This window comes from Schistocerca nitens, chromosome 3 (genome assembly GCF_023898315.1).
Source record: "Schistocerca nitens isolate TAMUIC-IGC-003100 chromosome 3, iqSchNite1.1, whole genome shotgun sequence".
In the NCBI taxonomy this organism is placed as follows: Eukaryota; Metazoa; Arthropoda; class Insecta; order Orthoptera; family Acrididae; genus Schistocerca; species Schistocerca nitens.
Genome location: NC_064616.1, coordinates 208,290,198 through 208,302,326, shown reverse-complemented (window position 1 = coordinate 208,302,326; position 12,129 = coordinate 208,290,198). Strand labels below are relative to the sequence as shown.

General features: G+C 37.9%; 1 protein-coding gene across 3 annotated transcripts in view; it reads left to right on the top strand.

Moving 5' to 3' along the window:
• The window catches only part of LOC126248160 (organic cation transporter protein), a 518,934-nt gene that overhangs the window by 488,271 nt on the left and 18,534 nt on the right, over window positions 1-12,129 (top strand). For all 3 annotated transcript variants that reach the window (XM_049948906.1, XM_049948908.1, XM_049948907.1), the window contains exons 8-9: window positions 6,688-6,877; window positions 6,999-7,127. In XM_049948906.1, the coding sequence (XP_049804863.1) occupies window positions 6,688-6,877; window positions 6,999-7,127 (319 nt within the window). The remainder of the gene's footprint in view (window positions 1-6,687; window positions 6,878-6,998; window positions 7,128-12,129) is intronic.

The following is a 12,129-nucleotide window of genomic DNA, read 5'->3' as shown; positions in this document are numbered from 1 at the left end:
GACTCTGAAAACTTTTGTTTTACTTGAAAAGTTACCCTACATAACATGAAATGAAAATAAATGTCAGAGGTTCTCTCTCTCTCTCTCTCTCTCTCTCTCTCTCTCTCTCTCTCTCTCTCTCTCTCTCTCTCTCCCCTCCTTTGCTTGGAAGCATATGATGTGTTAATTGTAATGAAAAAGTGACACAAAAAGAAAACACAAAAGCAATTGTAGGCAGCGAAGTATCTAAATAAACAGAGGTGTGAGAAATTCAAAGTGACAACAACATTTTGTTTGCAAACTTCAGGAAGAGGTCACACTGAGATTTAGGATTTTTTTGCTTGGGAAACTCCAGCAATAAGGCAGACAATAACAGTTTGTTAGCTAGCAACTGGAAGTTTATAACTAGTTGGAACTATTTATTTTGAATTTCAAAACAAAGCATTTCTGTAATTATTCCCAAAACTGAGACATACTTAAGGGAGGTTCTTTGTCATTATGTGCATGTTAATTAAATTTCAATGCATCATTTGTATTTTGTTTAATAAAAAATTTGTTTTCAGTAGTTTAATCATGAAATAGTAGATTATATGTAGATTAACATTCTCAGACTCAACAAATTTGGGAAGTTCACAGTTGCCAGAGGTTGCATTTTCTAATTTTGCATTTTTTTCATCATCATTGCCCTTCATTTCTATTTACAGTAGTTTCTTGAGGAACTACAAATATCACAACATTTCTTTTATTCAGATATCAGGCCAGTTATGCTATTAAGTCACCATAGCTCAAATAATTGTCCACAGTTTTCATATACACTTTTCATAAATTTCTAGCTTATTCTTCTCTGTTTTCCTACCTTGAAACTTAATGGCATCTTATTCTTTGCAGTAATATGATCAGAGACTTTTAGTCTAATTCTTTACACTCAGGGCATTTCATCTCAAATTTGTATGCAAATAATCTTTAGAAGTGGCATTCCATATGACTTTTCTTTATTTGTAATCATCCATAAATTTAAGCATTCTTCCTTTGTAATCAACAGATATTCATGCACATAAACTGCTTCACAGAATAATCTCAACACACTACACAATCAAACATACATGGGCACCATCTGCCTATAATCTGCAAAAAAGTGCAAAGATTCCCACCAAAGATGGCAAGCAATGCACTTTACACATGGTCTCCACTTCTAGGAAATTACACATGGACAAATGCCCATGTGTTGTTGCACTGTTTGACATTTATGTCTATGTGCAAAGTTGCATCCAAAAAGGCATCGTGTAGATGCACTTTAAGTTCTGCCATTGCTGTTGTGGCAGATGTTGGGCCTAAATTGCGGAAAAGCCAGGAAACATATCAGAAAATCTTCTTTCTTTCCCTTTTAATGTATGCATACCTAACATTCCTAATGACCACCACTACTACTACTTCTTCTACTACTACTACTGCTACTACTACCACCACCACCACCACCACCACCACCACCACTGCCACCACCACCACCACCACCACCACCACCAAGACAACAATAATGATAAGGACAACACCAACAAATGAACTGGTAGATTGGGTGTCTGAGCATTTTTACTTGTTAAACAATTTAACTCAGTGATCCTACTTCTTCCCAAATCTTTTTATGACATCATCATACTATGTGTCTTAACTTTCAAATATTCGCAGTATTGGTTTTTTTACTAAGATGCAAGGAACAACTGATAATCAATCCTGAGCCATACTGTTCCTCAAACACATTTTCACAGATTTAAGACGAGACAAACTCCTTTCAAATGAAGCACTTCTTACAGGAATGGTTACAATTAGAGAAAGTAGTTCAAAGCTTCTGGGAGAATTTTTTACATTTCATTGTCAGTCATTTTTTTGTTTATGTCTTCCAAACTGACAGAGTGAAGTGTTTTTTTTTTTTTTTTGAAGAAACTGCAGTCTACAGTTCTACACACAACTGTGACCAATGCACTATATGTTTGTAGTAATGAATCCCCACCATCTACAGGGAAATGCTGAGTATAGGTGGCAAACTGGGTAGCATTGTGTCTATGTGCAAGCAAGCAAGAGCAGTTTGTCACAATGTGAAAATCTTGTTTCCAGTTGTGTTTCAATATCATCCAATATCTCAAAGATATCTCAAAGTACACCTGTTCTTATTTTGACATCAGTGGGTTGATAATGTATTTATCCGTCAATCCAACTCTATTCATGGAAGCTTTAGTTTGTGAATTAGTTGAGCATTTTGTGGAATTAAAAAAATCCACCAATTTAACTCCATTTCTTAAGTTTTTCTTATAATCTATGCATTCTGAGACAGAATTGTTACAAAACTATGCATAATCTTTTATTTTTATATATATATCAGTAATGTTGAAAAGCAATTCATCCTTTAAAAATTTGTTTAGAAAAACAGACGGAAGAAGAAAAAAGTCAAAGTGTAGGAAGCTATTTTTGAAACCACAGGCTTCTCTTGTAGTCATTGCACTAGAGTGTAAACCATCAATTATTTAAGACCTCAATTGGCACCAGAAGGTTTTTTTGTAAATGGAAGATATTATTCTGGTATTACACTTCCATCTTGTTCCACTTTTCAAAGGAATGCATTTACCAACAATACTGTCAAGAATTGTTGTGCATCTGGGAGTCTGGTGGAAGAAAGCAGAAATACTCTGAAACATGAAGAAAAAGGTCCTTACTCATTTTATACAAGAGCAGCTCTGCTGCAAAACTAAATTTAAATGATGAGCAAAACAGTAGGTAAAAGGAGCTTGGGGGACAATACGAAGAACCTTAGCTTCCAGGCCATTTAATTCTCCTGCCAAAATGCAAGCACCATCATAGGTTCAGGCCATTATTTTGTTCTTCGTATCATAATTCTGAAATGCAGCGCTTTGCAAAGTGAACACAGAGTAGTGTGGCTAACATAATGAAAAACAAGAACATGTTCTTAAATCTCACCTTAGCAGTCCACCAGCCTAACAATGGAGCATTGTGACTTGTCAGAAATGTCTGCTGCTTCATCCACACTGCAGGCATAAAATGAGGTTGAATGGGTATTATTCAAAAATCAAATCATGTACAATTCAGTCAGTGTATTCTGTATAGTTTTTGAAAATCCCTGGAAATAACTCATTTTCTTCCAATGTGTGTTCAAATCTTTCTTTCTGTTTAGCACAAATTTAAAAATGGCTCTAAAATTTCCAGGATTCAATAAATCTTTTGTCTCATCATGACCTCTGAAGGCTACCTCCCTCTTACACAAAAGACTAGTGATATCAACTAGAATTTTTATGATCTCTGTTCGCTTTCACTTGATGGTTGGGGATGGTAATTAAGTAGCTCTGAAATACTCAACACTTGGGTGGATAGTTCTTGAAATGAAATAAAACTACTTAGGTGATTTTTAGAAGAAACATGCCATGCTAAACCATTAGATAGGTTCTTCATATCATCAAATGCCTCCACAGACCATACAGATTTTCTAGTGCTTAGGAGCAAACATGGCCAGCAGAAGAATTTTCCTTTTGTAGGGCAAGCACATAACCACTTGTGCTGCTCGTACCATGAAGTTTGTAGTGCCCATGTTTTAAATTTACATTTCTGAAGAAAGCTGGTGTTGGACATTCAGTGTTTCATGTCTTTCAGTTTCACCTCTCCTTGAAAATGAAAGCTCTTGCAAGGAAGTAATGATGTACTCACTCAAAAGTGTTACATCAGTACTTGTATAGGATTCACTACACACAGGACAACTAACATAAGGGAAACCTAGAAGTGCCGAGGGTACTGTTACCGACGACTGTGCCGCTAAAGCCGAGTTATTGAACGGAGTTTTCCGAAATTCCTTCACCAGGGAAGACGAATGGAATATTCCAGAATTTGAAACACAAACAGCTGCTAGCATGAGTTTCTTAGAAGTAGATACCTTAGGGGTTGCGAAGCAACTCAAATCGCTTGATACGGGCAAGTCTTAAGATCCAGATTGTATACCGATTAGGTTCTTTTCAGATTACGCTGATACAATAGCTCCCTACTTAGCAATCATATACAACTGCTCGCTCACCAATAGATCTGTACCTACAGATTGGAAAATTGCGCCGGTCGCACCAGTGTTTAAGAAGGGTAGTAGGAGTAATCCATCGAACTACAGATCTATATCATTGATGTCGGTTTTCAGTAGGGTTTTGGAGCATATACTGTATTCAAACATTATGAATCACCTCAAAGGGAACAATCTATTGATACGTAATCAGCATAGGTTCAGAAAACATCGTTCTTGTGCAATGCAGCTAGCTCTTTATTCGCACGAAGTAATGGCCGCTATCGACAGGGGATCTCAAGTTGATTCCGTATTTCTAGATTTCCAGAAAGCTTTTGACACCATTCCTCACAAGCGACTTCTAATCCAGCTGCGGGCCTATGGCGTTTCGTCTCAGTTGTGCGACTGGATTCGTGATTTCCTGTCAGGAAGGTCGCAGTTCGTAGTAATAGACGGCAAATCATCGAGTAAAACTGAAGTGATATCAGGTGTTCCCCAGGGAAGCGTCCTGGGACCTCTGCTGTTCCTGATCTATATAAATGACCTGGGTGACAATCTGAGCAGTTCTCTTAGGTTGTTCGCAGATGATGCTGTAATTTACCGTCTAGTAAGGTCATCCGAAGACCAGTATCAGTTGCAAAGCGATTTAGAAAAGATTGCTTTATGGTGTGGCAGGTGGCCGTTGACACTAAATAACGAAAAGTGTGAGGTGATCCACATGAGTTCCAAAAGAAATCAGTTGGAATTTGATTACTTGATAAATAGTACAATTCTCAAGGCTGTCAATTCAACTAAGTACCTGGGTGTAAAAATTACGAACAACTTCAGTTGGAAAGACCACATAGATAATATTGTGGGGAAGGCGAGCCAAAGGTTGTGTTTCATTGGCAGGACACTTAGAAGATGCAACAAGTCCACTAAAGAGACAGCTTACACTACACTCGTTCGTCCTCTGTTGGAATATTGCTGCGCAGTGTGGGATCCTTACCAGGTGGGATTGATGGAGGACATTGAAAGGGTGCAAAAAAGGGCAGCTCATTTTGTATTATCACGTAATAGGGGAGAGAGTGTGGCAGATATGATACGCGAGTTGGGGTGGAAGTCATTAAAGCAAAGAAGTTTTTCATCGCGGCAAGATCTATTTACGAAATTTCAGTCACCAACTTTCTCTTCCGAATGCGAAAATATTTTGTTGAGCCCAACCTACATAGGTAGGAATGATCATCAAAATAAAATAAGAGAAATCAGAGCTCGAACAGAAAGGTTTAGGTGTTCGTTTTTCCCGCGCGCTATTCGGGAGTGGAATGGTAGGGAGCTAGTATGATTGTGGTTCGATGAACCCTCTACCAAGCACTTAAATGTTAATTGTGGAGTGGTCATGTAGATGTAGATGTAGAGAGGTGGTACCACAAGTGGTCTCCCATGTCACAGAGGCACACAGCAGCATGGCTAAGGCAGCCTGTACTACTACTCCTGTTTCTGGCAGTGACATAATGGTTACCATGGTAACTGAGCATTTACAGGTGGCCTGGCATGTGTCTGGCCTCCTTGGGGTTTGCCATATGGTTTGTGACTCCGTATGCTTTAGCTTAGCCTTAAGCTTTCACATTTTGCCTTGCTCTCTAGTGCTGGCAATTTAGAAGAAATAACATAAGTTAATGTCTCACATTTGACAAAAGTGCATAAATGTTAATTATAAAAATAATTATTGCTACAACTACTACTACTTCTACTACAGAAAAGTGAGGAGGCCCGGCCTCCCTTTCCACCTCTGATCACAGGCCACTGCTTTACTGTTGCCATTACAGTTATGACAGTTGAAGTATTTTAGGTAAATGTAGAACAACAACTTAACAATAGTCCTGCCAAAGTTTCAGTGCCATTGTAGGATGCTTCTAAAGGAGTTTTTTCTATTCATAAGTCTAAAAATAATTGTGAAGAAAAGATTACTCCTGAAAAAGGTTTCTGCAGTCTCACTGAAATAGTGATAAGCTTGTTATTGAAGATGGCATGGAACAATTACTAAGTCAATCTTCTTGAAAATTATTGTCTTCTTTAGCATACAGCTATTCCATTACAATATATGGTGTTTCTTGATTCACTAATCTGACAGCATGTACAAGATTATTCAGATCTGATAAATGCATCACTTTGTTGCAGTCAGTATTGTACATTTTGCCTGTATGATTTATGGAAGAAGAGGGAGATAAATTTTATGGAAATAATCACTCCCAAACACACACACTTATTTCTGTCGAGTATTGGTATAAGTAGTTAGTTTGTTAACTAGGGTATGTACTGTTTGTATTGCAAAAATATGTTTATTAATACAAAGAGAAAATGTAATTGTAAGTTTAGGGTAACCTTAATTTTAATCACGTGATTTTAATCCTGCAAGAAATGGGTTATAAGTAGTCAATAATATTTTTATCTGCTTTGACATTTGAGTTTTGTTGCTTTCTCAGGTGTGATCAACAAATATTGTCCACAAATGTCATAATCCACTTTCTAGGATATAATGTAAAAAGGGATATGTATCAGATAATTCTGAGTGGAAAGCAAAATGTACACTTGTAGCAGACAGATAATGATAATAGAAAATAATTTCTTGTGTGCATGAGATTTCTACATTTCATAGTAATAATTGCTAAATATGTTTTCAGGGGATACCACAAAAGGAGGGTTCTGAGGATGCAAGCGCTGGCTGTCTTGATTTGTTTCGCACCCCTAATCTAAGAAAGAATTCCCTTGTGCTGTATGTTATATGGTTTAGTGTGTACATAGTCTATTATGGTCTGGTGCTGAACTTGGGAAACATTGGTGGAAATGTGTATATAAATACTGTGCTTTCAGGTACGTAATGGAGCCCTACTCATTTATAATGTTAGATATGGAAATAACAACTGCTTTATAGTGATTTTTATTCAAGAATGTATGTTTCACAAACTGACTCATTTATATTTCTTATATATAGGTGTAGTTGAGTTGCCTTCCATTGCTATAAGTATTTTGTTCCTACTGAAAATGGGACGCCGATGGCCATTTTGCTTGACATTGCTACTGTCAGGCATTGCCTGTCTACTTACAATTCCAGTACCACTTGGTAAGTGTGTAACATCTGCAAATACCTGTTCATATTTATTCACAATTTGATTTTGAAGTTTTCTTGTTGTTACTGCACAATAGCTTTTAACATTTGAGTTATGGAAGTACATTCAGAATTTAACACTGCATAATGTGATCGTCTGACATCAAATTTCCATCTTTGCATATGGTCCCGAGATGCTGACTGCACAAAGTGTAGAACTGAAGATCAGTGAATTTAAAATTTGATGCTAGTGAAGAATGCTTGACATTGTTTAAACAGCTGTCTGAATGAATGGTTTGGACACAGAGGGACTAAATATCAAGACCAGGCAGTCGGAAATTTACAAAGAAACTTAATATATGTATTTGGTCATATCATACAGCATAAAGAAAGGTTATTAACAAACTTGTAGTGGCTTAAAATTTTCCTAAGAAGAGACAGTGACAATGAGGTCCTGTTGACTCGACAGACTATTATCTGTTACACAAAAATACGTCTCTTGTGGGAACACAGGCTCTGAAATTGGACACAGTAGAAATGGATCTTTGAAATTATAAATCTTTACAGGGGAGATGATAATGGCTTATGTAAAGGTGACTTTATACCAAGAGATACACACAGGATGCTCCTTGGAAACAAAGCAAACCAACATATTTTGAAAAGGAAACATGCAGAACAGCTGCAATAAGTTCAGTATTAAACTTCCTTGCAGATTAAAACCATGTGCCAGACTGTGACATGAACTCAGGACCTGTGCCTTTCACGGGCAAGTGCTCTACCATCTGAGCTACCCAAGCATGACTCACACCCATCCTGACAGCTTTACTTCTGCCTGTACCTCATCTCCTATCTTCCAAACTTCACAGAAGCTCTCTTGCGAAACATGCAAAACTAGCACTCCTGGAAGAAAGGAGTGCTAGTTCTGCAAGTTTTTCAGGAGAGCTTGTGTGAAGTTTGGAAGGTGGGAGACAAGGTACTGGCAGAAGTGAAGCTATGGGGATGGGGTGTGAGTCATGCTTGGGTAGCTCAGATGGTAGAACACTTGCCCGCTAAAGGAAAAGGTCCTAAGTTCGAGTCGTGGTCTGGCACACAGTTTTAATCTGTCAGGAAGTTTCATATCAGTGCACACTCCACTGCAGAGTGAAAATTTCATTCTAGAAATATCCTCCAGGCTGTGGGAAAGCCATGTCTCCAGATTATCCTTTCTTCCAGGTGTGCCAGTTGTGCGAGTTTTTCAGGAGAGCTTCTGTGAAGTTCAGAAGGTAGGAGACAAGGTAGTGGCAGAAGTAAAGCTGTGAGGATGGGGTGTGAGTTGTGCTTGAGTAGCTCAGATGGTAGAGCTTTGCCTGCGAAAGGCAGAGGTCCCGAGTTTGAGTCACGGTCTGGCACATAGTTTTAATCTGCCAGGAAGTTTGCCAGGAAGTTTCATATCAGCACACACTCTTCTGCAGAGTGAAAATTTCATTCTGGAAGTTCAGTATTCTTTACCACAATAGCTGTTTCAGCTTCACTGCCATTCTCAATAAACCTGTGAATAGAACATTGATGAAATTATCTGCACATATAGTGGCTGTCCAAGTGAATAATTATACATTGAAATAGTACATTCGTACTTATGTCCATTTTGATTTGATGCCCATACCACATCTCTAGTAAACCGTCAGTGTCTAATTCATAGAGATTACATGATATGTAATGATTATAAATGTATGGAACAAGTTTTGTCACTGATTTGAAAGTTCATTTATTATATAGAATGATTTGACATTTATTTGACAGTTTCTTTACTGTGAGGCTATATGTTTACAAAGTATAGTTAGCTACAGAACAATTATGTTATATTTCACTGATTGATTTTTGCTGTGAATTACACCTTTGGTCTGAGTATATTTTGTTGTTGATATGTACTATTCCTTTTCATGTTCCAGTATCACAATAAAGCTTTCCAGATGATATTTATGTCTAAAGCCTATTTGTTCACTTAGTATTTCATCTGGATAGTCTTTTTTTTATGTATATGGGATCTGTTTAAAAAATTCCAGAACTTTGTGTACAAAAGTTTTCTGCTCTTGCCTTTTACTTGTTGTGCATGGTCTCCTTCAAAATACTCTCCTCCACAATTGATACAATGCTCTCAACACCATTTCCACTTCCTGAAGTATTCTTGGTACACCTCTGCTGAATCGTATGTAGTTACATCTGTGAATTTTCTTTTATCTCATCTATCATTGCAAATCTCCATCCTTTCAATGGGGTTTTCAACTTCAAAAATAAAAAAAATGTCCACAGAGGCCAGGTCTGGATAGTATGGAGGATGAGGCACCACAGTGATTTCATTTTTGTGCAATAGTCATGGACCAATATTGATGAATGTGTGGGTGTGTTATTGTGATGCAAGAGCCATTTCAATTTCCTTCTCAAATTTTCTTGCATGCATCACAACACATCCTGATAGTACCATCAATTAACAGTTTGTTTCTGTGGCATGAGTTCTTGTTGAACTAAACTTTCGAAGTAGAAGAAAACTATTAGCATGGCTTTGACATTTGATCTGACCTGATGAGCTTTTGTCAGTCTTGGAGAGCTTTCCCCAACCAATTGTGAAGATTGAAACTTGGTCTCAACATTATAACCCTAGACCCACATCTTATCACCAGTTATGATTCTCTTAAGGAACATCTCATTCTCATTTGCGCAATCCAAAAGCTCTTCACGCATTGTGAGGTGAAGGTTTTTATGGTCTTGACTCATGAGCCATGGGATGAACTCAGTGGCAACATGGCGCGTTCCAAGACGCTGCGTCAGGATTTCATGACATGATCCAAATGAAATGTTAAATTCTTCTGCAATCTCTCAGACAGTCAGTCTTTGATTTGCAAGCACAATTTTGTTGATGTTCCTGACATGAGTGTTCAGTAGATGTCAAAGGGCATCCCAAACAACTACTGTCCAGCCATTTTTAAACTGTGTGAACCATTTGTAACACTGAGTATAGCTGAAGCACTCATCACCTCCTGCATCATTTGGTGAGTCTCTGTAAAGGTTTTGTTGAGTTTCATCCAAAATTTGATGCAGATGTGTTGCACCTGTAACTGTACCATCTCAAAATCCGCAAACTGTGTCAAGCAATGTTGTACTCAATACAGCACTGAACAATAACTAAGTGACCTACAACAATGAGACTTCTGGCAGTTACACATTAAACACAGGTGTGTGCAGGGATGCCAATTGCTTCACCCCACCCCACCATTGGTGTGGAATTTTGAAACTTCTGGAATCTTTTTAACAGACCTCATACAGTGCTCGATTTGTGATGGTATGCACCGGTATGCCATACCAGTACCTCTGACGAAAAAAATCAGAACCACAGATTTTGAGATGGGGGTATGACAGAACTTTTTCTGTGGTTGAATTGATGTAAAACTATGCCTACTGGTTGTGAGACTAGACTCTACTACATCTAGACATACACAGTGGTGAAGAGTGAGTGAGGGCTGTGCCCAGCTGACTCTTCTTACCCTTCCCTGCCTAGTCCATCACTGTGCACAAGCTCCACTATATTGCCATATGTCACTTCAGTCAGTTTATTCGATTCAACTCGGTTTGGTGTGACAAGTGCCTGCTCTACCTGTCTCTGTTCTGTTGTGCTTGCTCAGTTATCTTGAGTAACAGTCTAAAACCAAACTGCATAATTTTTTTTGTTTATAATGTACAGTGGATAAAACAATTAGTTATATCAGTAAAAAACCTAAATAACAAAAACTATCGAATGAAGCTGAAAAATGCCCACCAAGCTCATAGGAACAGTTCAAATGGAGTTGCCATTGCCTGCTTGATCCAGAATCATTTCATCTTCTTCTACTGATGATGTCAACGAGGGTGATCAACAGTGGCCAGACTGAGAAATATTGATAGCTTCTGAATTTTGTCTTGGTGGTTCTGTATAAAAAGAACAATGCCATTGTGTGTGCTCAGGGAACAGGAGAAATGTTGATGCCTTCTTCTGTCCTGTGTAATAGCTGCATTCCAGCAACAACTTCTCTTGCAGTTTGTCTTATAGATGTTTTTGCTTTAAGTGCAGGGAAGTCATTGATGATAGTTATAGCAATGGATACACTTTAGACAGTTTTTCTTAATGTGCCCTGTAGTTCACAGCTATGACAAATTGCTTCAACAATAGCTACATGCACAGTGAAAATATTTCCCTCAAATGGCACTTTACTAAAATCTTCAAAGTTATGTAGTATGTAAAAAAGATTTTAAGCAAGTATGGTCATGTATCTTAGATCGTGATAGTATTTTGCACATGTGTTCAAGGGCATGACCATGTTTAGGCATTTGGTTAATAACTGAGATACTAGGTGTGAAAGGAAGCACATTCAGAAAGACAATTCATGTGCTTGAATTTTGGAGATGCCTGAGTGGCATGAAGGTCCCATTAATTGTTATGCAGCCTTCTTGCAGTAAGTTAGCAATATGTTTAAGAAAAGTACAAATGTTGGCACATACAATTCAAGAACAATGTACAATATTTGAACCAGATGTTTTGCCTTAAGCAGTCATTCATGGTGCTGTTTCTGGTGGGATAGTGTTGTCAAGGATGATGTATGAGTGGCGACATGTTGCTGCAATGTCAGCAGTGACTACACACCCACAGAGGTATTACCTGCATGCTCCATCAGTGCTTCGATCTTATTGTTGGTCAGTGAATGAAGTGCCATCACATAACTGGTCACAGAACTAGCTTTGGTTGGCTAATAATCTTGTTGGTTCCTTTCATTTAAAAATAATTTCTTAACAGAAATATCATGATCAACTACATAAACACTTTTATGCATACACTAACAACACACAAGCTGAAATGCAATTGCAGTAAATGAACACACAAGGTAGAAACAGAAAATCACAGTTGCTTAATCTAGGAAAATAGACACATCTATTTACTTCTGTAGCCACTACACAAATCATGGTGGTTGATTCAACAGGCTGTTACATCAAACACTGTACAAAAATGTTA